General features: G+C 36.7%; 1 protein-coding gene across 1 annotated transcript in view; it reads left to right on the plus strand.

Annotated features, from left to right (window-relative positions):
* The window catches only part of LOC119782907 (adhesion G protein-coupled receptor A3), a 282,681-nt gene that overhangs the window by 5,616 nt on the left and 249,908 nt on the right, over positions 1-27,157 (plus strand). The window contains exon 2 of the mRNA XM_038284112.1: positions 23,364-23,435. Coding sequence (XP_038140040.1) covers positions 23,364-23,435 — 72 coding nt within the window. The remainder of the gene's footprint in view (positions 1-23,363; positions 23,436-27,157) is intronic.

Consider the following 27,157-nt stretch of genomic DNA (forward strand, 5'->3'; position numbering starts at 1 on the left):
GAACCAGTTTCATTGTCCATGTTTAAATCATAAAAGCTCAAACCTATGAAAACACATCAAGTTTTATGTTTTTTATTTTACATTAACCATTACAGCCACATTTAATTTTATTGAGTAAATTTAAGTCCCTTTTAACTTCTTATTGTGGATTTTGAAAGTTTGCATGTGTGCTAGGATTTCTCACAACAGGTCAAATGTATGCTTTAATTGCTGCTCACATTCATGCAGCAATCATTTTTATAATTGTGTTAAATAACATGTGTTTACAGTACAAACACGCTTTAAACACGTTGCACCTGTTCTCCAGCAGATTGCTGGTGCAACTAATGTTTTTCCTTAGTTTTCTAAGTAACACGATATTATTTACACAAAGTAATTTATAGGTAGAAAACAGGTACTGTAGCTCATAGACATGCGGTTCTGCTGCCTTAGAATACAAGAATATTTTATATGACAAAATGTTTATGAGTGCATGTAACCGGGTTTTAAGATACCAATGAATTAAAACCCTGGGTCTTTTATGGAAACATTTATTCTGTCATCGCTTCTAAATGTTAATATTTATGCTTGAAATGTTGGACTTTTATTTTCCCCAGATTTCCCTTTTAGAGCTGCTTTTGAGGCTCACCTGTCTTGTTTTGTTAAACATTCCACGTCTGCATAAATTGCTTGCAGTTCCTTTTGTGATGTATCATTTGCATTGTACTCAAAGTTATTCAAATACAAATCTGACAGATCCACAAGAACACAGAGAAACCTCCTTTAGCATTTATTGCTGTCTCTTTTTGTAGATCAAATAGCACTTCAAACACTGAAACGGTTGATAACTCTTCCCTGAATATCACCACTCTGTCTCTTTGCTGGTGCCCTGAAATACAGTGAAATTAATAGACTGTTTTATTGGTGGGAATCTGATGCCTAGCTTTGGTGAGCAAAAGGCAAATTGTCAATGTGAAGGCCCTTGACGAGTCAGAGCCAACGACCACTCAGTCTGAACAACAGGCATGCTTAATGAAAGGCACTTTGCATACTGCAATTTGTTTAGAGTGGTGTTTGCTTTCTTTTATGCTTGGAATGGTTAATGGCTTTGTATTATGCTATTTCTAACATTTGTCAAAATGAAAATTTTTGTTGATTGTAGTTACTGAAACAAATATACAGCATGTCCTCTAAAATATTGTTTAAAATTATGAATGCCTGTCAGAAAGGTACATACACTCATTATCAGTATGGGTATTATAATTGTTGGCCTCAATCCATGCATTTTTCATTCCTTCCAATGAGTTCCTCTGTGTTTTCTTTCTTTTTTTCTAAAATAAGAGTTATAATTGAATTTGTTATGTATTTCTAAATTACACACTGTGTAAAACAAGCCTAAATATAAAATGTGGTTAGATTTGCTTTGTTTGAAACTGCACACTTTTTTGCCATCACAAATTTTTTGATATGATTTCAACTGGATATTTACCCTCTTTTCTTTCCTTTTTTTGCCAGAATTGGTTGAACTAATCAATATTTGTTGATGTGCAGCGATCAGCCAGTTTAACCGTAAATGTTCAGTATGGTTGAGGTTGTGACCCATCCCAGAAAATTAATGTGGGCTTTCTAACTCTTGGGATGATGGTATCACCAAGTTTTATTGACTCACTTTGGCTACTCTAAACATTTTCTTTGATTGGGGTCAAATACCGCTGCCTTGTTTTGTCAAACCATAAAACCTTTTGGCCAAATACATTTTGCTTGTACTTTTGGACAACTGTAAAATGAATTTGAGCTTCAAAGTATTAATTTTGGAGCAGTTGCTTCTTTCTTGGTAAGCACCCTATTAATCTTTACTGCTTTCCAAGAAATTTCATTGTCGGCAAAAATATTATGTAATTTCTATATTTATAGTTTTTAAAATCTATTTTGGAATTTAAAAAGCAGTTGAAATATGTTGAGGCAATTTACTTAATCACAAAGGGATTTAAATTCTTCAGCTAAACCTATCAAGAAAAGTTGCATTACATCTGCCTATGACAGTCTGGAATTCGGTCATTCACCATTTCGCACACACTGATGGTGGCAAACTATATTTCCACAGCTGCCCTGGGGCTCACTGACGGAAGCAAGGCTGCCATACATTGGCGCCACCGGGCCCTCTGACCACCATCAGTAGGTAATGCAGGTCAAGTGTCATGCCCAAGTAGACAACAACACTGAAATCTGGAGCCAGGGCTTGAACCATCAAACCTCCGATTTCAGGGCAAACTCCTCCAGTACCTCCGATGCCACTGTTGCCCTTTGTAGCCTACAATTCTGTATGTTGCAAGTTACTTCTATCTGTAGCATTTGGTAGCTTGATGGATAAAGAGAATAAATAATTATGTTTTAAATAGGTTATATAATAGTACCAATCAGAACAAGTTTTTTGAAAATCCATTGACAGTGTTTTTTTTTATCTGGTGGATGTATAATGGAATCTGCCCTCTAGAGCAGTGATTCCCAACCGGGGGTACTAGTACCCCTAGTGGTCCTTAAAGGAATAGTACACCCAAAACATGATTAGCCTTCATTTTCTACTCACCCCCATGCTGAACAACACTCTGGAGTACTTTTTTGATATCTCAAATGCATCTGGAGATCTGGGAGGCTTCTTGCTGTCTGCTGACATTCAAATAATGGAGGTCTATTGTGCCCGAGACAGAAAGGTCCATAAAAGTCCACAAAAACGTGTCAATATTCCTCCATGCTGCTCGTCCAATGTATTCCAAGTGTCCTGAGTGGGTAGCATCCAGAATTTACTCGAAACGAAGTAATTTAGAATGTTTTTAGAGCATAAACAGTAGTGTATAGTATTTCCTAAAAGCGCGTTCACGAGTCTACGGAAACCGCGGCAGACCAAACCAGACGAAAGTGCGCTTTCAGCTCGGCAAAGAACTCCTGCTCTTCCTCAACACTGAAGTCCTCAGACATTTTTCTTTCGTTGTTTCTTTCTTTGCACAGGTAAACAGCACATTTCTTCTTCTACGCTTGCATTATCAGCAGAGCAGACGCTGAATGCGCACTTTCATCTGGTTTGGTCTGCCGGCTTCCGTAGCGTCCTGAACGCGCTGGCGCGCGCTTTCAGGAAATCCTATACACTACTGTTTATGCTCTAAAAACATTCTAAATGACTTCGTTTCGAGTAAATTCTGGATGCTACCCACTCAGGACACTTGGAATACATTGGACGAGCAGTATGGAGGAATATTGACACGTTTTTGTGGACTTTTATGGACCTTTCTTTCTCGGGCACCGTAGAACTCCATCTCCAGATGCATTTGAGATATCAAAAAAGTACTCCAGAGTGTTGTTCAGCATGGGGGTGAGTAGAAAATGAAGGCTAATCATGTTTTGGGTGTACTATTCCTTTAAGGCCATTGCAGGGGGAACATTAAACTATTTTATTTCATGAGTAATAGAATAAAATAGGGCTGGGATCTGTTTTGCTTTCTGGGGAACAAATAATAATAAAAAATATTAATAAGCAAGCTTAACCAAAAAGTATGTTTTTCCTTTGAGTTTATCTTAAGCTTTGACACACATCAAAACCAAACAGAGCATGGTATCAGCTGTTTTCACACTGAGCTAATCCAAGCAGCTCAGGTGTCTTGAAAAAATCAAAGTAAAACTATTTAGGTCAGTCTATAACTTTAGTTCTGTATTTCATTCCCAATTCCTCAAGTTTAAATGTGATTATAATGGAGGTACTCCGAGGAGATCAAGTTTTATATATATAGGTTGATAATATGATTTTATTTTGTATTTATTTCGACTCCTTACTAACTTCCATACAATATATTTGTTTTTTTTATATGAGATGGAAAAAACAAAATGACTAAGAATTAAATGCTGAAGTTAAAAGATGAACTAAAGTAGTTTCTTCTTTTTTTTTTTTTTTTTTTGTTCAATAATCAGTTATTGTACGTTCCACTTTTGGACAGTTATCAATACTTTGACTGAGAGGGGTACCCATGGTAAAACAAGCCCAAAGGGGTACACAAGTCAAAAAAGGTTAGGAAACACTGCTCTAAAGTACTCTTATAGAATACATTATTACAAGCCTTAAAAGAATGACGTACTTGTAGACAAGTGGCAGTACAATGACCATTGATCTAACTGCATGGCATGCGTAATTGTTCTTGTGAAAGTTGTTGTTTTATGTATTGGTCTATGTGTGCTATACTCAAACCGCCAGAGATCGGTGGAGGTCTGAAAGTCACTTTGCCCTATTTCTTGGTGAACTAAATCCTTCAGCTAAGCTCTGCTGCTACAGGAAGCAGTTTTCCTGCATTAGGAAATGTGACCTTTGTCAAACTGAAGTGGCCTCCCCACGTGTTCCTTTGTTAAGATGAGATGTGTAAATAAACAGATATATGAAGGGAAGCATGTACATACCACTCTCTCCCTACAGGCTGCTTCAATCCTTTAAATTGTATCCCTCTATGCTAGTTTCACACCCCTGCAAGCAGCTTATCCACTATTTCCTGAGTGACAGTTGAAGCACAGATTTGTCACTTTTGAATGTTCTCTCCAAGAACCAAAAGTCATCTCTTGTTATAGGCACAGATTGTGGTATGTTCCTTGGCTTTTTATTACAGCATCTATAAAATGTTTATGAGGAACAGGCCCTTGCAGCATTGGAACACCCTGCAAGTGCCAAAGAGAAACATTTCAATGAGCAAATCAAGGAGCAGTGGCATGAATAATAGAGATGGAAATGAGCTGTATGCAGGAGTGAGTCAGTAACTCTGTGCTGCATAGTGCCCTCGATTAACACCTGTGCCTGTGTTTTCCTTATCAGCCGTGCTTTTGGGAGGGTGGGGAGTGGAAGTTAAGGAGTTCGGCCTGACAGCTCTGTCGACCTTGGGACCTATCGTTTGTAATTGTTTCTGCAGTTTTGAGCAGCAGTGGTTCTCTGCAGAGTAGCAGCCCAGATTGTAGCTGACACCCATCTTAGGTTGTGCGCTAACAGGCGGACACATCACTTATCAAGAGATGTTTAGAGACTTGTAGTTGAAGAGACAAGGGGATTGACTGAAGGTGGGAGATACAGCTGAGTATTCAGAGAAGCAAGACCAAATCCAGTGCAAGGTGGACAGATGTTTGGAAAGTAAAGTACAGCTTCTTTTTGAAGTATCGCCTGTTAGCTGAGATTTAAAATTCTGCACCTGGAAAATAGATGGCTACCCATTGAACTTTATTATGTCACAATATAACCACAGAGTTTAGTGTATTTTGTGGACTTTCTTAAGAATAGATAAACACAAAGTGCATACATACTTGTGAGGTTGAATAGAAGTTTTGCATTTAAAAAATAGAAAAAAGCTCAAAGCAGTATGCAGCTGCATTTAGCCCCCTTACGCAATAAATTTGATAACTTTTGTAGCAATTACAGATACAAGTCTTTTGGAGTTTTCCCTGAACGTTTGCACGTCTTGAAATCCTTTTTCTTTTGCAACATTGTCAAGTATAAGCACAGGAAGACTGGGTGTTGAGTGTCTGTAGACATCAATTTACAATGCTACTTTAAGGTGGTGAATGTCAGTCTGATTTAAGATTTAAAGCCTTGATTTTTATCGAGCCATTCTGAAATTAATACATGCACATTTATTTTTATTAGATCCGGTAAATTAATCACATTTGCAATGTATTCAGTCGAAGAGACTTTCAGTTTTGTCACATTTAACAGGAGTATGACAATAACTTTCCCCATCCAGCCCTTTAGGTGGCAGTGAAATACTCAAAGTGGGTTTGTCACCTCACAGAAGGAAAGAGAACATCAGCCCGCATGCACAAATGTGCATTTGAACTGGCAAGAAGAACTTGTCTATGCAACTTTAACAGTAAAGTCTTGTTACATTGGACTCTGAAAGAGCAAGCTTTATGATCAGAAAATCATGTTTCACTCATGTTCATGTTTGAGTGAAACAGAGTTTGCAGTTATTGCAAAATAAAATAACAATAACAATATTGAGTGAAAAACATTACACTTACATTTTTTGCAGAGTGGTTGGGTATTGTCTCGTTGGCTGTGTTTAGTGTAATTGTCCTGCTGGATGACAGAACTTTACCCTAGTCTCATGTCTTTTCTATCCGGTCACACAGGGCTCTTCAACCTTGCACCAAGACTTACTGTCATGGATGTTGTAGATGTTTCCATGTCTTCACAAAACTGACTTAAATAAATGGGCAATCAAAGGCCCTCTGCTGTCTGTGTTGACTGCTGAGGGAACATAATCCTTTGATTCAGGTATGCTACAGCAGAGGCACATCTAAACCTGCAGGGCAGTGGTTCCTGAGGACCATGGGTGGAGACCCGTGCTCCAACAGGTTTCCTTCAAGTTTCTGATATTTAGTTTGGTCCATCATTAAATTTACTCTATAAAAATTTCATATTTTTGCTAAACAAAAGCATCCCCATAACACGTTATCGTTAGGTTTATTATCTACACTATACGTTATTCAGTGATGACTGAATAATGCTTTAAGAGATACTCAAAGCTTGCATTTTATTTTTTACAACAAAAGCCTGATTTACACCTTGCTTTCTGTCAAAGCCAACTTGTTAAAATTATATTGTTTGGTCATTAACGTTCTTTAAGAAACCTCTAATGTTTTAACAGAACTGTAGTATCTAAAGGAGAGATAAATTATATACCAGTCGATTCTTTTTACCAAATGGGTGACTCCTGAAGATATTACTCGCTCTTGACTTTATTGATGGTAAGCAAAGTAAATAGGGTTAATGAGATGGATACTCCCCTTTTTAAGTTTTTTCTAGTTTGTATACAACTAAAAAAAACGATTTCATAAATATGCACTACTTAGTAGTCTGATGCATAGTAAAGTATATTCTTTTAACTTTGTGATTGAGAAATTTTATGTGAAAATAATAAAGGGTATGAATATTTCTGTAAGGCTCTGTTATTGAAAGGCTTTTATTTCCACTTTAAGCTGAAGTGAATAGCAAGTAGATGCACACAGGAGTTCACTTTCTGAATCAAAAATATTGAGCCTTAACAAAACTAAAAACAGCACTACCTCTGTTGGGTCCCAGGTGACACTCTGAATTTACATACTGTTTATGCTTTTTTATGATTTACCTGCTGAGTGTAGAGCGTGCGTGGCTTTAATTTGACTTTCACATTTTGAAAGTATGTACAAACACCTCATAGGAGGAATAGTTACATAAAAAAATATTTCAAATAAATATTCTAAAAATTATCTTTACTTGATATAGTAAAAATTTGCCTTTTTACTATATCAAGTAAAGATAATGTCTTGGACCCTATGACTGTAAATGACATAAAATATACGATTTTACTGTTATATTACAGAAAGAAAGGTATGAATCCAGGTATAAATCTTTGCAGTATTTGCATTTTCTATAATTGCATTCAGTGATTAAGATTATGCCTAAAATAAAAAAAGAAATGCAGATTTTTATCAATGCACATTTTCATCAATGCACATTTTTTCTTTATGTCCTGTCTCTCACTGTGTAACCCTGAGATGGACTGAAGCATGTATCATGACACTTGCCTATTGTATGTCAAGGGAGGCATCAGCCACCTCTGGCCCAAAGACGATTCATTAGGAGGAGAAAATGAATCAGAGGGCCAACATATTCTCATTATCAGTTCGTATGAAACGTTTTTCCTCAAAAAAAACATATCAGTGCGCATGCGCAGCCAGACAGACGAAAAAAGCAGATCCGTGGACGGACGTAAAACTGGGACGGACAGTGCAATAATTACTTCATGATGTCTCTCACTAGGTTGCTTGCTGTTTTGTATCTTAGGGTTAGGGTCAGGGTTAGGGTTAATTGTATGTTAAATTCTATGTTATTGAATGGTGCGTAAGATGCGCATGCGCACGGATATCTTGTCTCGAGGCAAGACTTAAAAATACGACGAAATACGACGAAAAAAACGTCAAAAACGTACGAAATACTGTGCATAAACTTTTCGTACGATTTCATAGGAACTGATAATGAGAATACACTAAGAGGGCAGACATACATGCAAAACTGATTTAAGGGAGTACCCTGATCTGGTCGAAGCTACAAATTTGTTTATTAAACCCTTAGAATTGGTTTTCAAAACCTCTGTTAGGCGAAAGTTCACAAAGATAAATAAAAAGGCTAAATGCTAAATAGTAGCTAAAAAAACCTCATTGAGGTATTGATCAGTTCTAAGCACCTAGCCAATGATGCAGTGGGTTCATAGTCACATGGTAACATTTTGATATAGATGTGGTGAGTAATGTTGTTTTTTGCTATAATCTCAGCCTAAAGTGAATTTGTAAATTTTGAAGTACAGGAGGGGCCCCAGGATGAAGCCTCAAAGAACCCTGCATGTGATTTTTCTGGTCTCTGATATAAAGTCACCTACTGAAAGATGGGATTTTGTCCTTCAAGTAGGATTTAAACCAGTCCAGCGTGGTACCAGAAAGTACTATTTTAGATTATCATCCATATTTCAGTTGTACAGTAAATGATATATGCGAAGTCTCTCTTTATAGAACCTGAAGCCCATTCTTTCACAACCTTTGTTCAGGTTTTCGGCACTCCCTTTTCTTTCCTCACTGCTAGAGCATTTCTGAATGGGGATTTAATCATTCCGTAGACAACTTTAACTGGAGCAAAAGAATCAATGATAACTGCAACCGTAGAATGGAAATTATCCACCAACTGAGTTACATGGCGAAGTGAAAGCAGAAAAATTAGCCTGGGTAAAGTTTTTAATTGTACTCTTAGTCGACGTACAGTATACTCACAAAGGTTATGAAAATATAAAGGTTAAAAGGTTAGTGTTGGTTTAAACAATCCTTAAGTTATTTTACTAATGTGTAAGAATGTGCCTTGTCTCTGCTCAAAATAACTTGCTGCCATTTAAAAGAAGCTGTAACAAATTTTCTATTTATTATACATAATTTGTATGTATCTATTTTTCTCTTTTAATATCTACTAAATGTAAAATATAAACTCTTTTAAAAGACCAATTGAATTTCATATTTTCAATTAGTTTTAACTAATTGTTTTTGTTAAATTGTTGAATATTATATTTTTTGTAATTTATCTTTAATGTAACGTCAGTCCATCCATCCATCCATCCATCCATCCATCCATGCTTATTTTGTTAGGGTCGCAGTGGGGCTGGTCCGTATCTCCAGCAGTCTATGGGAAGAAGGCATTGTACACCCTGGACAGGTCGCCAGTCAGTGGCAGGAAAACACAGGGAAATAAAACTTTGCACACAAAAACTCACACCTAAAGACCATTTAGAGATGCCTATTAACCCTAATAGTTATGTTTTTGGACTGTGGAAGGAATCCAGAGTATCCAGGGAGAACCCAAGCATGCACAAAGAGACCATGCAAACTCCATGTAGGGTCAACTTTGATTCCAGCTAGCAGGAAATCAAACCCAGAATCTTCTTGATGCCAAGTAACAGTGCTTCAAACAGCCCTTTTAATGTAACATGGTTCATTTTAACAAATAACATAAAAGGTTAAAAAGGAGCATAGGAAAGATTTCATGTTTGTGTCAGTTAATTTTTTTATGCCAAGGACTTTTTTTTCTGGAAAAGTTGGTCTTAAAACAACCCAACTTATTTCTTCTTCTTAAATTGCTGTAGTTTTGTGGCATTCATTTTATTGGAGATATTGTGGACACAGTTTTAATCTGGTTTGAAAATTTGAAGACTGGTTTGAGATTTTAAAGAAACATACTTTATCTAATATCACAAACTGACAAACTGATATTAGATACATATGGCATGTTAGGCCTTTCAAGAATGTACTATAAAGAAATTTTCTGCATTCTATTTTCTGACCCTCTCTTTATCTTTGTTATGCCACCTAGTTTTTTACTGGGGGGCTTTTTCTCTTGTTGGCTGAGGTGCTTTTTAAACCCTCTTCAGAGTTCTGAGTACTTAATCATGAATATTTCATTGCACACACATACAGCTTCTCCATATACTCTTGTGCGCTATCTCTTTGTCAAACAGTGTGAGCGCATTACAGATCAAGAAATGCAGAGTGTAAAATGCATTCATGGCTACGACACACATCCACATGGGATGCCTGTTGTTAATCTCCACACATGACGGAAGTGACCCTGATAAAAATACTTTCTATCTACTGTCATGCTGAGTGTTGTCTTTTCTGTCTCTGTTTGCTTCTGCCATGCATTTTCCAACAAAACCTTTTCAGTTATAAAAGCAAAAGTGTCCATTCTGAGACGGGGGACTCATCTAAGCTCCAGAGGGGGGAATACTTTTAGATCCCACCACGTTTTTCCTTCATAATTGCTTAGGTCAAGAAAATCTGCCCTAGTGTTATCTGCACACTCAAGAATAGTGAGGCAGAGGCCAAGCTACCAGTCTCTCTAATAGTTCATGACTGATGTAGTTAATTATAAATTATTAGTGTTATGTTAGGACTTATTTCACTGTTCACTGCAATTGCATTGTTATATGTTCAGGGTCTGTAGCAGACCTGATGACCTGCAGTTGAGCTGCCTCAAGTTGTCTGGTCATCAATAAACAAACAGACATTTTACTTTATATAATAATGATTTGGGGACCAAGAATTCCCAAATGCTACTAAGCAGAATGTTATAAATTTAGTTTGAATAACCAAGAATGTGTCAAAACACAAGCTTAGCATGTGAATAATATTAAACAATGAGTAATAGTATGTCTGTTATATATTCTTAACAGTTTTGAATACCAAAATTACTCAAAAAGCCATAAATTAATTGGAGCAAAGGAGGTCAGTTTAGAGGCCTGTTGGTTTTTACTCATTTTCTGACATTAAAACATGTTGATGGAAACCACACAGCTGCTATGTTTGTGATGTCTTTAGGTATTGCTAGAGCTTTCATGTTGTTCAAACAGGAATCATAGCAAACGTTTTTTAGCTGTGTGCCCTGGTTAACGGGAATATCAATGATTCTGTGTGTGTGCAACAGGCTGCCACAACGTTTCAATTCTATTTTATATGCAAAAAGTTGTTTGTAAGCTTTTAGGTATTCCTATCATTCAAACTGCCTCCTTTCTATATTTCTAACTTTGTCATAAGCCTTGTTTTAGTGTATTACCTGGCCACCTGCTGCAGGCTTAAAACTTATCATTTGTTTTTTATTTCTTCATTTTTCTGTAGAACTTGGAACTAGTTGTTAATTCATTGGACCTAAAACATGCTGTTAAACTTTTGAATCCAAGTTTTTTAAAAGTTGTACAAACTTTTCATATTAAAGAACTGAAATGTAACTACATCCAATAAATATCCTCCTGTGAAATAAAATAAGCAGATTAAGATAGACCCAGGATTCAGAATAAGATATGCAGCAAGTTCAGTTTGCAGGTTTTATCTTATCTAACCACAGGGAAGTGTTATGTTGATAACACCTGGGCTATCAACTTTCTACACAACCATAATAAAGTAACTTCAAAACCTTAAATACATTTAGGGTCTTCCAACAATCTGAATAATACGTGCAAAAATGTGTCGGGAAAGAATAAAAATCCATGTGCAATACGTGGGTTGATAAGACATGCAAACAGGTTTGGTCTTAGCCATTTAAATAAAATCACAAATTACATGTCTTACAGGCAGTTTTAGAGAGGATGAAAATAATTTTCTTAACCATGGAGTTGGAGGAAATGATAAACATAAAGAAATGTATAAAAATTATAACTATTATTTTGAGTGCACAGCACATAACTTTCTCAAAGAGCTATGAACAAAAGATAAAGGAAAATTAAAACATGAAAATCACAAAAGTGAAATTTAAAAGAAAGTGCAAATGTTGCAAGTATAAGCTCTGCTGGAATCACCTTCACCACATCCTCAAGCCCATCATATTTTAATAAAACATAACCTGCGTTTTTTGTAAAAAAAAAAATTAAATAAAATAAGATTTAAAAAAATCTCTCTGTCCAGAAGTTAGAGATGAGCACTAAAGGTGGGTGCAACTGCTGTTCAGTTTTGTTTTTGATTTTTTTAGAGATTGTCTGAAATCACATTGCATTAACTTGTGCAGGTCTGCATAAAACTATTTTTCACTAGTATTTTTCTTATGTTATTTTTGATTTTCCAGAAATGCTCACAGGTGCACAGACTCTGTCTCTGTCACCTTTAATTATACAATTCCTGCTTTCTGACTACAATGACCACAGACATTTTTAAGTGAGAGTTTGCACCTGATTTCTAAATATACTAAATTAAACACAAAAACTAAGCCTGCAATCTGTTACAGGTTTGATGAATTGTTTTGTGGGTGATAAGCATTAACATTTACATATCTCTATGCAAACAGCATTTTACATGGTTTATTTTTAATAATATGATCTGCATTCATTCATGAACACATACATGCAAAAAATAAATAAAATAAATGTGCCAGCTTTTGAACACAGAATAAAAAGTACTTTCCAGACAAACAGGTTTTCACATTTTTTGATATCAGCCGTTTATTTGTTTATTTATTTGGATCCCCATTAGCTGTCAGTAATTTGACAGCTATTCTTCCTGGGGTCCTTTTAAAATTATACAGATACACAAAACATATCAAATGATCACATCATAAGAACAACTATACATTTCAAATTATATCACATTACAGTACAATATGTTACACAAATATTCATATATTAAGGCTTTCAACAAAGTATTTTTTTAAGTGTTTTAAATGCACCTTTCGTAGTAGCAGTCAAGATGTTATGAGGCAGTTTGTTCCACAGAGTCACAGCTCTGAACAGCACAGACCTGCACACTGCTTCTGTTCTCGGAATGGGTCCAGTCAAATGACCAGAAACCTTTAAAGAATAGCCCATCATATAATATGTATCATTTAGAATTCTGCTAAAAAACAAATGGAAGTGTCATTGTGGTGAATAGGTGTTTACAAACTTTATCTTATAAGGTGGGCAACAGCAATGTCGGTTGAACGATTTTACCGTGAAACTGGAGGGTTGTCGGTTCAAGCCCTGGCTCTGGATTTCTATGCCGTTGTGGCCTTGGGCAAGATTCTTCATCTGCATTGCCTACTGATGGTTGTCGGAGGTCCTGGTAGTGCCAGTGTACTGAGGCTTCGCTTCTGTCAGTGAGGCCCAGGGCAGCTGTGGCTACAATGTAGCTTGCTATTATCGGTGTGAGGGTGAAAGACTGAATATAGTGTAGAGCCCTTTGGTCAAGACCTCTGACTTGAAAAAGTGCTATCTAAGTAAAGGCAATTTACCATTTATAACTATATCAAGCAACTATTTATGTCTTGGCGTGCAGATCTCATAGTTTACATCTACCACAAAATGTTAGATCACAAAAACTTTACAATCAAAATCATTACATGCATTTAGAAGTGAAGCAATCACACACTTATTCACTTCCTATCGGATCCCGATCCCACATGAGGGAATCTTCCAATACTTTTCCAAGCTCTGTCTCAATGTTGTTTGTATCATATTGTGACAGTAGAAATCTGAACTTTTGTTTACATTTGTGTCACGCAAACCTAGATGTGGGTGTGATCTAAAGCATAGACAAGCTTTTTATTTTGAAAACTCATCAAAGGATGAACTGATGAATGATCTTAAGAAGTTTCTAGATGGCTTATAAAAAGCTGTTTTAATTTAGACCTAGAAGGACCGTTTTGCTTATTTATTTATTGAGCATTTATTTATTTCTGTATTTATTTTTAAATATGGCAGAGTTGGTCCTCCATACTGAAATGTGAAATGTGTGTGAAATGGAATAGTTAAGATTTGCATAAGGATTCAGACATTGTCTTTGCTTTTGAAGTTTAACTCTGTAATATACATAAATGTAGCCTGACAAGTGTCAACAGGTAAAGAAATAAAGCCTTTTGAAATCCATGCTCACCCTTTACAAAACTGCTCTCTCAGTTTTACTTTTCTGTTCCCACAGATTACTAAACTGTGCCAGATTTCCAACAGCTTTATTTTCCTTCACCTCCTAATACTTACCAGGCTTTGCATACATGATATAAAAGTGGAGGCTAAAACTCATTAAGATAAGTTGTCAAATCAAAGGGTTCAACATAAACAAGCAGAGTTAAGCCTGTTGGAACCAAAAAAATGATGAAGGGCAAGATAGAATGTTCAGATCGTCATGTCAGATGGAAAAACAGCAGAACTGTCCACCAGAATACATAAAATAAAAGAACAAAACCAATATTTTCTCTAATTTCAAAGCTCAACCAAACACCAGGTTTTCTGCAAAAGCTACTAATGAGAACAAAATCATGGTGACGTATTTTTTCATATTTGGGCCTAAAGTTTTAGAGAAGGTTTCCTCAAGACCTGAGGAGAGTGAGGAGGTGATTTCTTTTTAATGACAAAATAAATATGCATCTGGCTTTAGTTAAGAAATAAATTGATTTGATTTGTAAAATCTATGGTTTATTTAATTCTGGTGCCGTTTTAGATATGTTTATTTGTAAAGTTATTTCATTGCTAATCAAGTTAACTGTGGCAAATTCTCTCACTGGTGTTTAGAAAATATTTGCTATGATTAAACAATGTTTACCATTTAAGGTCTAGTATTTTTATTACGCATTTTAAACTTTGGACAGAAATATTCAACATCATTTTAAAATATAAAGTTTAAGCCTTATAAGACAGTAGGGATAACCTCAGTGCAGAGATCCCTTGCTGCAGCAGCAGACATAACACAAAAAATTAGCTCTACAGGTTCACACCAAAAGGGAATTTTGCAGATGGAGCAATGGTTTTATGTTTTATGCCTCTTGTGGAGGTGGGGCAAGGCAGGGTGTGTGTTTTTGGTGAATTCATTCAATTTTATTTCCACCTTTATGCCAATGTGGCAATCAAAATAAGTTATTATAATTTTTTTAAGTAAAAGTTTTGTTAAGTTTATTTTGGTATTATTTACATCCTTATGTGACTTATGTGACAAACCATCATTGAACTCTTTGTGAGAAATGCTGATCCCTTGGTAAGAGAGCAAAATACTGTGTTTTGATCATTGTTTGTATAATTTACGTTGTTAGGCTGTTTGAAAGAAATGTTTTTTTTTTATTGACCTCATCTAAGTCAAATTTTAATGAAATAAAAAACAACACTTTTGAAATCAAACCCCAGCCATACAAAGCCTCTGCTTTGACCTGCACATACCACTGCTGTACTGACCGTTGAGAATCGAGCTAAAAAAGAATTAGATCATAATGACTTCATTATGAGCTTCAGTTCAAACATTAATTTTGTCTGTGAAAAATGCCAAATAAAAAGGTTCGATTGTCAGGCAATCTTTCTTAAGCTAAATCAATGTCACTGCAAAAGAGCTGCTGAGAGAAAACTTGTCATACAGTTTCTCTTTTTCCTAATTTGTTTTTAGTGTTCTGAGGTTGGAATCTACTGAAGTTTTTTAAAGGTTGAAAACTTTTTTCACATTGTTTTTGGGAATTTATTAATTTCTCTTGAATTGGTTTAGATCCTTGTTGAAGAACAGGGACTTTTACTCTATGTGTCAGTGGGTAACTTTACATCAGAATCCACAAAAATCACAAGGGTCTCTTGTACGTAGGGCTCCTCCTATTTGTTCTACCTAACTCAGATCTTGTTAAACAACATTAAGTTACCATAACTACACAGGCAACATGCACAGCTGTACATAAGATTTCACCAGGTGACTGTAAACTAATTCAATTGCAGGCTAAATGCATAAGAAGGAAACAACAACAACAATGCAGTTATTTGTAAATATTTCTTGCTGTCATGATGTGGAAACTAAAGGGCTACCAACTATTGTTCATGTCATACCCAATAAGAGCTTGAACAATATACTCAAAATATGTTTTTTATTCATCTAGTCCAATAATTCTTCTGCTACTGAAATAGTTTGGCAATAAAACCACACCAGAGATTTTTACAGGGATAATGTTATTGATGACCAAGTGTTACTTTAATTCCACAAATGGAAAACAGATATACACACTTTTGAGGTGTGTCAAGGATATGAAGATGTACAAACCTTATCCACTTATTTCGTCCTTAGTTTGTCATTATTTTTTCTTCTTTTTTTTTTTTTTACACTTTTTTTGTGGATAATTCCAAAGAATAGTAAAAAGATCAGTGTAATGGGAGCTGAAGCAAAAAGATAATCTGAAATTCCTTCAGAAAGATAGGGAGAAGTGTTGACCAAGAGTACTTTATAAGATTAGAGATTGACTGGTATATTGAAAGAAATATATTAACAATGATAGAGCCGGTCTGTTTTCTGTTTCTGGAATTCAGTGCAAAACTGCATGAACCATTTGTTGCAAACCAGAGACAAGGCCAGAGACTGTGCACTCCTCCCCCTGTTGAACGCAGCTTATCTACAGAGAGCACAATTAATAATGTAAATAGACAGTTGAAGGGCTCCTCCAGAAGTTTGTCATGGGCTGTTTACACAATGTTCAATTCTGTTTTTTGGGGGATTTCCTGGACATTGCGCAGAACCTAAAATATGTATGCAAGGGTCTGCAAGGCAAGCAGACAGATATACAGAGCAGCACAGGACACACTTGAGTTTGTACAAACATGATCTGTCTGTCCTTCGCTGGTAGGTCTGTGTAATGAGAGAAGTGGAGCAACCAAGTGAACAGAGGGAAGAACAGATAGAGAATGCAGAGAGCTGTTATGGTAATTTGGACAACATTTTCACAAAATGCAGCGTTTTTACTGTACACTCGATTGGTTTAAAAAAATGGATGATGCATGCAATTTGTTTATTTAAAGGGTTCCAATTCAAAAAAAATTTTGTAATCATAAAAGGTCAATTAAAAGATGATTAAAAAAAAACCCCGCTGGACTTTGTGTTACAAGTTTGAAGATATTTTGCTTCCCATCAGGAAGCTTTTTCAATTCAAAATATCCGGATTATAGTTGAGTTCCAAGCATAGAGTAACCCAACAAAGCCTTGTTATGGCTTAGAAAACATACAAATTAAACCGACAGAAGAGGTCCTCCCCTTAATAATGGGAAGTAAATAACCCTTACCCTAAGTTGACAAGAGAACATTAGCCAGCATTAGTCAGTAGGTGGGGTTAATGTCTATTCTGTCTGAAATCTTTGGCAGCTCCTATCACAATGGACCACAGTGAGCTCTCTCATGAATTTAATAGAGACATTTAGACTAAGCTTTATTTTGGGAGAATAATGTGATTAACCTAGACTCAAAGGTTATAAAATGGTCAGATAGAAACTGAGATTTAGTTGGAAAGCTGAAGATAAGTTGAGGACAGTGCTGGAACATAATGTCATGCCGCGTCACTCAGTATTATGAACATTACATCAATTATTCACATTTTGAATTCAGATAAGCAGCTAAAAAGTTAAGCTATTCCTTATGTTTTGTTGATGCTTAGGTCTCAAGGGTCTTAATTGTCATTTAAAAAAGTAGTGATATTTTTTTTCTTGATCTGAAATAATTCTGCTAAAGATAAAAAAAAAATCAAGCCAAATTAAAATGTAAGATATTTATTGAACCCATCATATGGTGGTGGGATGTACTGAAAAAAGTAAAATTAAAAGCTGCCATCTTAAATTTAGGGGTTGAGTTTCAATTATCCTGTTGTCGCCGATTTATAATAATAATATAATTTTATAATTGAACTTTATTGATCTCACATCTGAAAAATTTCACTCCGAATTGATCCCATCTCCTTGGGAAGCAGGTCTTGCTCAGGTTGTCATGGTTTTGGTTATGTTGTGCTTTACTTTGCTCGTTTTCTAGTTTTATTGGTTTAATTCCTATTTTGTTGTAATTTCTAGATTTATGTTAGTTCTCATGTTTTTCTGTTGTCCTCTGTTGTCTTCTGCCCTCATGTGTGTGTGTGTTCCATTCCCCTTGGTTCCCTCGTTGTCTCCTCACACCTGCTCCTTGTCAGCTCGTTAGCCCTCCCTTTGTCTCTGTCAGCTATTTATGCTCTCCCTCTGCTCTCACTCTTTGTTGGTTCCTCTGTTGTTGCTGGTCCTGTCATCGCTGTCGTCGTCTCACCTTGCCTCTCCCTGGCTCCTTGTACGTGTTTTCCCTTGATGTCTCCATGGTTCTGGTCTGTTACATTTTTAGTTGGATTTTTGGACTGCCTTTGTTAACCATTTTCATCATTAAAACTACAAGTATTCACCTCAGCCTCTCTGCCTCTGCATTTGGGTCCTCCAAATCACAACCAAAACGTGACACAGGTTATATGGTTGACTACTTAAAAATTGGTATTCACGTTTAATTTTTATCTTATTTCTTACAAAGCTCTTTGAATGGCCATAAACTGTATTTTTAAGAACTGTTTAGGATATTGTTGCCAAAAAGTTAGATTTTGGTTTTATCTAACCAGAACACCTTCTTCCAAATGTTTGCTGTGTCACCCAGGTGGCTTGTGGAAAACTTTAAACAAGACTTTTTATGGATATCTTTAAGGAATGGTTATCTTCCAGAAAGGCCAGATTTGTGCAGTACTGTATACGACTGATCATTGTGCTATGGACAGAGTCTCCCACCTCAGTCGTAGGTCCCTGCAGTTCATCCAGAGTGATCATAGGCCTCTTGGCTGCATCTCTGATCGGTTTTCTCCATGTTTTGGGGTCTCTGTAGATTTGCAGTCTTCTGATACTCCTTCTGTTTCCATATTATCACTTTTAAAGTGTTCCTTTGGATGATTAATGGTTGGGAAATCTTTTTGCAACCAAGTCTGGCTTTAAACTTCTCCAAAACAGTATCTTGGACCTGCCTGGTGTGTTGTGTGTTCTTCATGATGCTCCCTGCGCTTTAAACAGACCTGAGACTATCACAAAGCAGGTGTATTTTTACAGAGACTTGCTTACACACAGGTGGATTCTGTTTTATCATCATCCATTATTTAAGGTCAACATTGGATCATTCAGAAATCCTCACTGAACTTTTGGAGCGAGTTTGCTGCACTGTAAGTAAAGGGACCGATTCATTAGGCACACCTAACTCATCAGTTTTTTATTTGTTAAAGTTTTAAGTACCCGCTAAATTTTGTTCCCCTTCATGATTGTTTCCCACTTGTTGTTGATTGTTCACAAAGAATTACAGTTTTCTATCTTTATGTTTGATGCGTAAAATGTCACAAAAGCTTGTAAAGTTCAACGGGGCCAATACTTCTGCAAGGCACTGTAATTTCATCTTCTGGAGGATGACTAGAACTACTTCAAGTTAATTACTTATCTCCCAGAGATTGATCATGTGGGAAGATAGACATTTCTTACCACCCAACAGTTCAAAGGCCTCCCAAACCAAATCATCTTTCTAATTCAACTTTCCAAACTGTCTAAAAAAGTAAAAAAAAAAAAAAAACATCCACTGGACTTGTTTTCGAGCTTGAAGACATTTGGCTTCTCATCCAGGAAGCTTTTTCAATTCAAAATGTCAGCTATAGCGTTGAGTTTGAGGCTCTATAGAGTGAACCAAACTGTGATCTTTTTTGTTAATGATATACTTGCTTTGACTTCTGTCTGAAAGAAAGCAGCTGTTAAGACATTTTGACTCTAAGAACATCTGTTATCATGCAAAGTCTGACCGGACAGGTCAAACACCCCCTTTCCCAATTCCACCTCTACTGGACCAAAAGACGCCATTAGGATTGGTCCACCTCTACTGGACCAAAAGACGCCATTAGGACAAGACGCCATTGGGGAGTGTTGGCCTAGTTTTTAGAGCAGTGTGCTTGTGCTCTGAGAAAGTTGCAAGTCCCCGTTTTGATCCCCACAGCCTACACTCTGGGTCCCTGAGCAAGACCCTTAACCCCAGAGTGCTCCCCGGGCGCTGCACAGTGGCGGCCCACTGCTCCCCAAGGGGATTGGTTAAATATAGAGGTAAATTTCTCCATTGTGAGATCATAAAGTACAATTCAATTATTAAACATGAACTATACTTAACCAAAAAGAAGACCAAGAGATGAGTGCTGCTGGGGTTATAGTTTAGAAGGAGTGTTGGACCTGTCAACTTTAAAAGAATCTCTTAACCTTAATAATATACTATACTTGAGAAATAGAGTGAGTTTTAACAGTTTCTATTGTTTTTGCAAAACACTTTATGGATGAAATGAATTTTCTAGAATATTGCCAGAAAAAATAATCATGGGATGGTTGGTGCTTTTATAGACAATTTATTCTGAAGCCTTGACACAAAATCACCCTGGATAAGGTTATGCTACTGTGGTGGAGAAGCTGAACAATCATTTCTTTATTCTAAAATGTCAGTTTTATGTCTGTCGACTCTCTTGGGTTTATCTGGCTTTATGATTAATTTCACAGTGAGTGATAATCTTAACAATGCGTAACAGTGTCCCTGAAAGACAGATGTTTTTGGACATTTATATCCAAATACAGATTTAACCTCATGTCTATCCTGATTTAAAGAGTAAAATTATTGCCATGACAACTAGAAATAGTCTTTGAAGATCCCATGACACATTGCATAACCATTTGACATATTCATTTGATTATCTACAAAGATGAAAAACATGCACACATACCATTTCCTGCATCCATGAGACCATTTGGACAATTTTCCCACCTGATTTTGGTGCATTGTGAATTTTCAGCTTAACACTTTTCCACTTCCACTCCAACCCCCACCCCCTGGCAGTTTGGCCATCAGTTTGCCCACTCAGCACAATTCATTGTGAGACCTCACTGCTTAATCCTAGAGTTAAAATTGAGTATAAGTTTGCCTGCAGCCCTAACGAGTGCTCTGTCATCACTGTGGATGCCAGAGACACATCCCAATTACCCCCCCTCTTGTTAAACCTGGCCAATTATTCCCAGGGCCATGCTTGTTAAAGGAAGATGTTGTAGAAGGGTGATAGAAGAATCTGACCCTGTGAGAATATGTGAGCAGTGGTGGTGGTTTGCTGACTGGAGATACACAGCATCACATGCAGAGCCGTGCTTAGGGCAAGCTGATCACATGGGCGGGCTGCTATCCACAGAGAGAAAGAAAACAGGCTTGGATTGGATGATTTAAGAACTGGCTCGAACATCAATAAGCAGATGTCAAAATGAGAATAATCTCTTTAAAATTATCCTAATCTTAAGTGTCATCATCCACCTGCCATATAATATCTTATAACTGTATAAGAACTACTCTGTCTGGACTAGAACTTGAAGTTAAGTTTGGGTCCTCTGACCATCTTTTGTAAACTTAAAAGTATACTTGTCAGAAAATGAGAATATTACAAAAAAATATAGAAAAAAAACTACCCTTACAATGGCCCCTCACCAAGACTGTTTAATAGCCAGGTTCCTTAGGTATTTTATCAATTTACAGTTTGAGACCAGTGCCTTTCTCCAGCTCCTACTCGAATAATGGCAAGGCACACCCTTCTGTCCCACCGACAAATGACAATTTAATGTTGAAAAAAACTCTAAATCATGCATCAAATTCTGCTTCGAACTGACATTCATTCATAAGGGCAAATTAGAGAGACCAATTGAGCTAACACTCCTGCTTTTCAGCTGTGGGAGGAAGAGGAAGTACTCAGAGAGAAGCCACAGATGCACTGGGAGAATAGGCAAACTTTGCAGAAAGAAAGGAGGCCCCCTTTGAATCAGAATCTCACTACAAGGTGCTACTAATGACACCACATTGCAGCTAAGACCCCTACTAAAGCTAATAAAGGACACTGCTTAGTTATTGTTCATAAACCCTCACTTATGGAATTAGACTAGCAACTGCAGAAAAACATTGAAACACTTGATTTTCAGAGGGAAGTGTAGCATTTGCTCCCTTTCTTCTTGTTCCTGCCTGTCTAAGGCCCCAGGAGGTGGTTTCCTTAGTTAAAAAAGGACAGAATGACAATCAGTGGCTGTCCTGACGATATCTAAAAGCAGAGTCAGGCTTTCCTATTTCTTGACTGAGCTGCATGTTGCAAATACTTTGCCTGAATAGTTGGTGTTGTTTTTTCTGAGGTAACAAAACAGCTGATATTTTCCCCTCTGCTATTGCCTTGATTTGTTATCCCTGTCTTACAGATTTATAATACTTTGATTTAGATTTGTTTTGTCAGTCTAATAAAATGTTGAGGTATAATATACTTGGGAAATTAAGCTGAACATCGTGGAGGTCTCACTCTTCGAATTTGAGAAAATGGTGAGAAGTGTCTTAATAATGAGACAGGTTTTGTGTGTGTGAAGTTTTGGCTAGTCAATGAGCTCTATTTCTCTCTTTTTGTCGGACTAATGCATTAGTCAGAGAAAGATACAGTTAAGAATTTGGCATTAAGCTCTGCTAGAATTCATCCGAATCAGAAACGTAAAAATATTTGATGCAGTAACAGCTGCCTCTAAAATAAACAAAATAAAGGCGCAGACTGTCTTCTGAATATTAATTCATCACCTTAATATCTCTGTTGTCCCTTTCATTGATTTTTCTGGTGCAGTAATGCTGTGCAATGGATGATTAAATTATGCTGAAATGGCATTTCTGCCATTACACAGACATTATAACTTGGAAAACCAGAACATGGCGGCAGATTGGATCATTACCTGTCTTTAAGAGAAACGACAGTAAAGAAGTCTCAAAAGTCGCATGGATGTCAAATTCACATTAACAAACTCATCAGATTTAAATCCTTAAATCACTCACCAGCATATTGACAGACGAAGAAATTAAACAAATTCATCAGCTGTTTCACTGAACAATTTCCAGAAAACATTATTTTTTTCATAGTTATTGTAATAATTAATAAATGGGATAAACGGTTCCTGCCATCAAGAAAAACTACGGTTGTAAAAAGGTTTCTTGGAAATCCTGTCATATAAGTCCAGGGGTTAAAAAGGTATTTCAGTGAGATGACAGAGAAAGTGCTTGAATGCCTTTTTTGGCATTGGCACTACTCAGTTATTAGTTATTAGACTCTTTCAATCAAATGCAGTTCAGAATACTTAAAAACTATTATATAGTCCTTAGATTTAACACGAATAGGGAGCACTAAGACAGATCCCAGGTTATCCTCTTGCATCATTCTGTGCTTAAAAATCACGTTTCTGTTATTGTTTCTTTTTCATGCTGTACCCCACATTATGTCCAGCATATCAATAACAATAATTAAAAAAAAATTGGTAGTAGGGTTGAAAAAATAGCTTACAATCACCAGATGAAGACATGCTGAAAGTAGCTGAATGGAACTTCACAAGACTCGTTTTACTTTCATGAGAAAAAAGTGACATTCAAATATTTAGAGATTTCATGCTGTAAAATTGTGTTACATCCCTATTTAAGATATAACTCACCTTTGTCTTTCAACTCACCTTGACTACTTTTATTTTCCTTTCATCTATGAACAGAAACCTGAGTAACAACAAGATCTCTCTGCTGCGAAACGGCTCCTTCTATGGCTTGGCTGCCCTGGAAAAGCTGTAAGTACTTAAATCAAGCACTCTTAACAGCTTTGTCCTCCCCAGAGTCCTAGTAGCTGTCATCACCACAGCAGTATTGTGCTTTTAAGCGGTAAAAAGGCAAACAGAGAACATGGTGGGAATTAGGAGATCTTTGTCAGTTTTTACCCTGCAGGAGGCTCTTCTGTTTTTATTTTTTTATTTCCATGTCTTGTGCTTGACTCCCACCGCTGCAGTAAAAAGTCTTACAAGGGGCTAAAATATAACATTATATAAGAGACTAATGCGATGCAAGATCAGTGAGGTTTGACAGTGCGACTGACGAGCCATGTCCATGTCGATGAATCTCGTACCGCATGCAGCGTCCCAGAGGGTTGCATTCATAAAGCCTGATTATAAGCTCTGTGACGGCTGGCCCAGCTTTGCCCCCTGAAGTCAACTATTGATTGCTTTCAACTACGTCCAGCCCAGTGATCGCTGATTTTCTACACCACACAGAGCCGACAGCTTGATACCTCACTGTGCTTTAGTCAAAAAACTATATGGAAGCACACACTCACATATGCAGGATACAATGGCGACTGGTGTGGAAATGATGACTGTCAGTTCTGTCCCTGTCACCCCAGACCAGTTGACAGTTAAATACACACTGGAATATTATAATTGGAATAATTATGTCCACTTTCTTCTTCTCTTTGTGACATTGGTGGACATGTAGGATGATATCATGCATCTCTATGGGTCCTATTAGTGGCATTAGAAATATCTACTTGCATTGCTCCAGCACTGCTGCTGCTGCTTTTAAAGGCACTAGGCCAAATGTTTGCTATGGCTGCCCTTTCAGAGTAGCGATTTGTGTGGCCTGTGCCTCCGGTTGGCTCGCTCTATGGACATGTTCTGTCCGTCCGCCTTGCCCCATGCAGCCTTTGGCAGTAATGTGTCTGTCACTGGTGACTGATGCGTAGCCAGGTAGCCGCAGTAAGTTGAAAGTGGCAGCCAGATGTTCCCTCGTCTGCCCCTGCTGACCAACTTTCTGCTTGGATGGTTGGCTAGCTGACTGGATGGGATGGTTGAGCTGATTTGGCAGGTGATTGACAGGTCTAATAAGGCGTGTTTTTGCCCCAACACTGCTGCAGCTAGCCCTAATCCAGTTAAACATACACACCTTTGAAAGTATCAGTGGCAATTTAGTATTTTTAAGAAATTTTTTTTGTTTCTATCACTTACATTGCCAGACTGTATACAGGCCTTTATTACTTTGCTGTTTCAATGAGTAAACATACAGTATGTAGCACATGAGGTATGTGCAGTTCTTTAGCAAAAGTCATGTTAACTCTATTAATGTTGTAATTTATGACCTTTAAATAAGATAATTCAGGCCATTTAGAGTACTAATTTGATAAAGTATTTAGTAAAGTATTAAGTAATTTGGAAACTGGAAAAAGACCTCTTCTAAAAATATTTTTGTAAAAAATGGGGTGGTACTTAGGATTATTTTTGCAATTTTATTAACCAATATAAGTAGTAGACAGAATAGCTAAATGTTATTCCTGCATTCCTTAACCAATACATATCTATAAGTTATTTAAATCATGTCAAATACTGAGGAATGATTTGCCCCAACCCCTGCTATTCAAGTAGATGAGTGGTGACCTAGCACTTTTCCACAGCAATATACAGAAACTAGTAGTTGTCAAGCAATCTCTATTATTCCCATTGAGAGCAACAAAATCCTAATTGTCATCTAACAATTGGTAATTATAGAGTCTTTAATAGGTTTTTAGTTCAGTTTATATCTGAAACAGCTAAAACTGGTTGAAAACAACCAAGCTTTACCTGAAGATCAAGTACTTGATCGTCGCGGAGGCAGCAATCTAAGCAGAGATGCCCAGACTTCCTGATCCACATACAACTCGTCCAGCTGCTCTGGGGGGCGACACCAGGCCAGCTCAGAGACACAGTCCCTCCAGTGTGTCCTGTGCCTTGCACAAGGTCTCTTCCCAATAGGACAGCCTGTGAAGGAAACTCATTTCGGTTGCTTGTATTTGCAATCTTGTGTTTTCGGTCATTACCCAGATCTCATGACCAAAGGTGAGGGTAGGAACATAGATCGATCGGCAAATCGTGAAAAAAGAAAAGTTATGTTTAGAGATGTGAACACACACAAAAGCTAAATATCAAAGCATGTACCTTTATTTTCTTTATTCCTGATATTCTTATTTCTGAAGTCCTTCTTTTCTCCCTATTTTACCTTTTTAGATGCTCATGACTAAGGGGAGCATTTTAACACGGGTATGAACACTTCTAATGGCTGCTGTTGAAGAAAAACTCATTCCCGATTTTAAAGCCTGATTCACATTGTTTGGTGGAGTTACTGATCAAGACTATTTGAAAACACTAACGAAGAGACTTTAAAAGTACTAAAACGCAAATCACTCTTGAAGATTATTGTTATTAATATCAAGTTTAATAAAAAAAAAGGTCATCGCTTCACTACTGAGTTTAAAATTTTATATTTTCTTATTGTGTTTGAACGTAAGATAGGCTTTAGATATTTAACATGCAACACAATTAAAAAATACTTTTTTTGTTATTATAAAAATTGATATCTTACATGTTTCACTAAAAAGCTTAAAAATCCATAAGCCTCACATAAGGATGCTTACAGTATGTTACAGTAAGTTAAAGTTGGCCTTTCACAATTTTTATAAAGGATGTTGTTACTTGGAACATATTGAAAAAATGATTAGAATTCCTTCCCCAACTTATAGCTGCATTTTTTTCTGCATTTTTTGCAGCTTAGTTAGCAGAATCATTCTAAATATCCCAATATAACTTTTTATTACACCTAAGATCATCATTTTCATCTTTATCATCACAGGCCACTGTAAAATTTGGGGTCTTTTAAAAAAAGGTTCAATGGAAATTTATCTTGGTTGAGCAGATAAATGCAGGGCCCCTGTATGTTGGAAGATGGCCTGAATCCCCCCATATGGACAGCGGCCCATTACCGTCAGCCAAAATGAGTCCCAAAGGGGCAAAGCAAAACAAAGCCCATCACTGTTCTCTGTTCAGTACACAGAGTCTTGCTTCATCAAAGGCTCCCATTGCAGAAGGCCTTTCTGTTTCAATGAGACTGGCACAGTTTTTGGTTCTCATGCTATTCATGTTGTATTTTAACATTTGTACAGGAACATATTTTGTAACAAGTATTAACACTATATGGATAAATAAACCATTCTAAAGGAAACATGAAGTGGTCAGATTGCTGAAACCATCAAATACTCGATTACCAAAAGCTAGACTTTTATTCTTGCTTTCTAAGGCGCTAAACTTTGCTGAAGTTGTAGATTATTGTTCTGTATTAAATAAATTCATTTTTATTTGAAAGAAAAAATATATATATTTTTTCATTCTTATTTGACCAAACATTATTCATCTAGTCAGAGGTATTTGAAGGCAGGCTTGATGGACGGAAGTTACTTTAACCCAGAGGAAAAACAATATTGGAATTCTAGGTAGCATCTGCAATAGGTCATTCTGAGAAGTGGATGTCATAGGTGCAAGGAGGTGTCTTTTGCAAAGTTTTCCAACTCTTGTTTGGACAGTGACGTTTATTCAGTCCTCCTCATGAATGAATCTACCTGGCAGGTGATTGATGGAGGAGTGGCAAATCGCTGAAGGACACATCCTCTCATTGGAGAATATATGTTCAAATAAAAGACAAAAGTATAGATGGGAAA

The sequence above is a fragment of the Cyprinodon tularosa genome, unplaced genomic scaffold (genome assembly GCF_016077235.1).
Source record: "Cyprinodon tularosa strain WSP-4 unplaced genomic scaffold, ASM1607723v1 ctg199, whole genome shotgun sequence".
Lineage (NCBI taxonomy): Eukaryota > Metazoa > Chordata > Actinopteri > Cyprinodontiformes > Cyprinodontidae > Cyprinodon > Cyprinodon tularosa.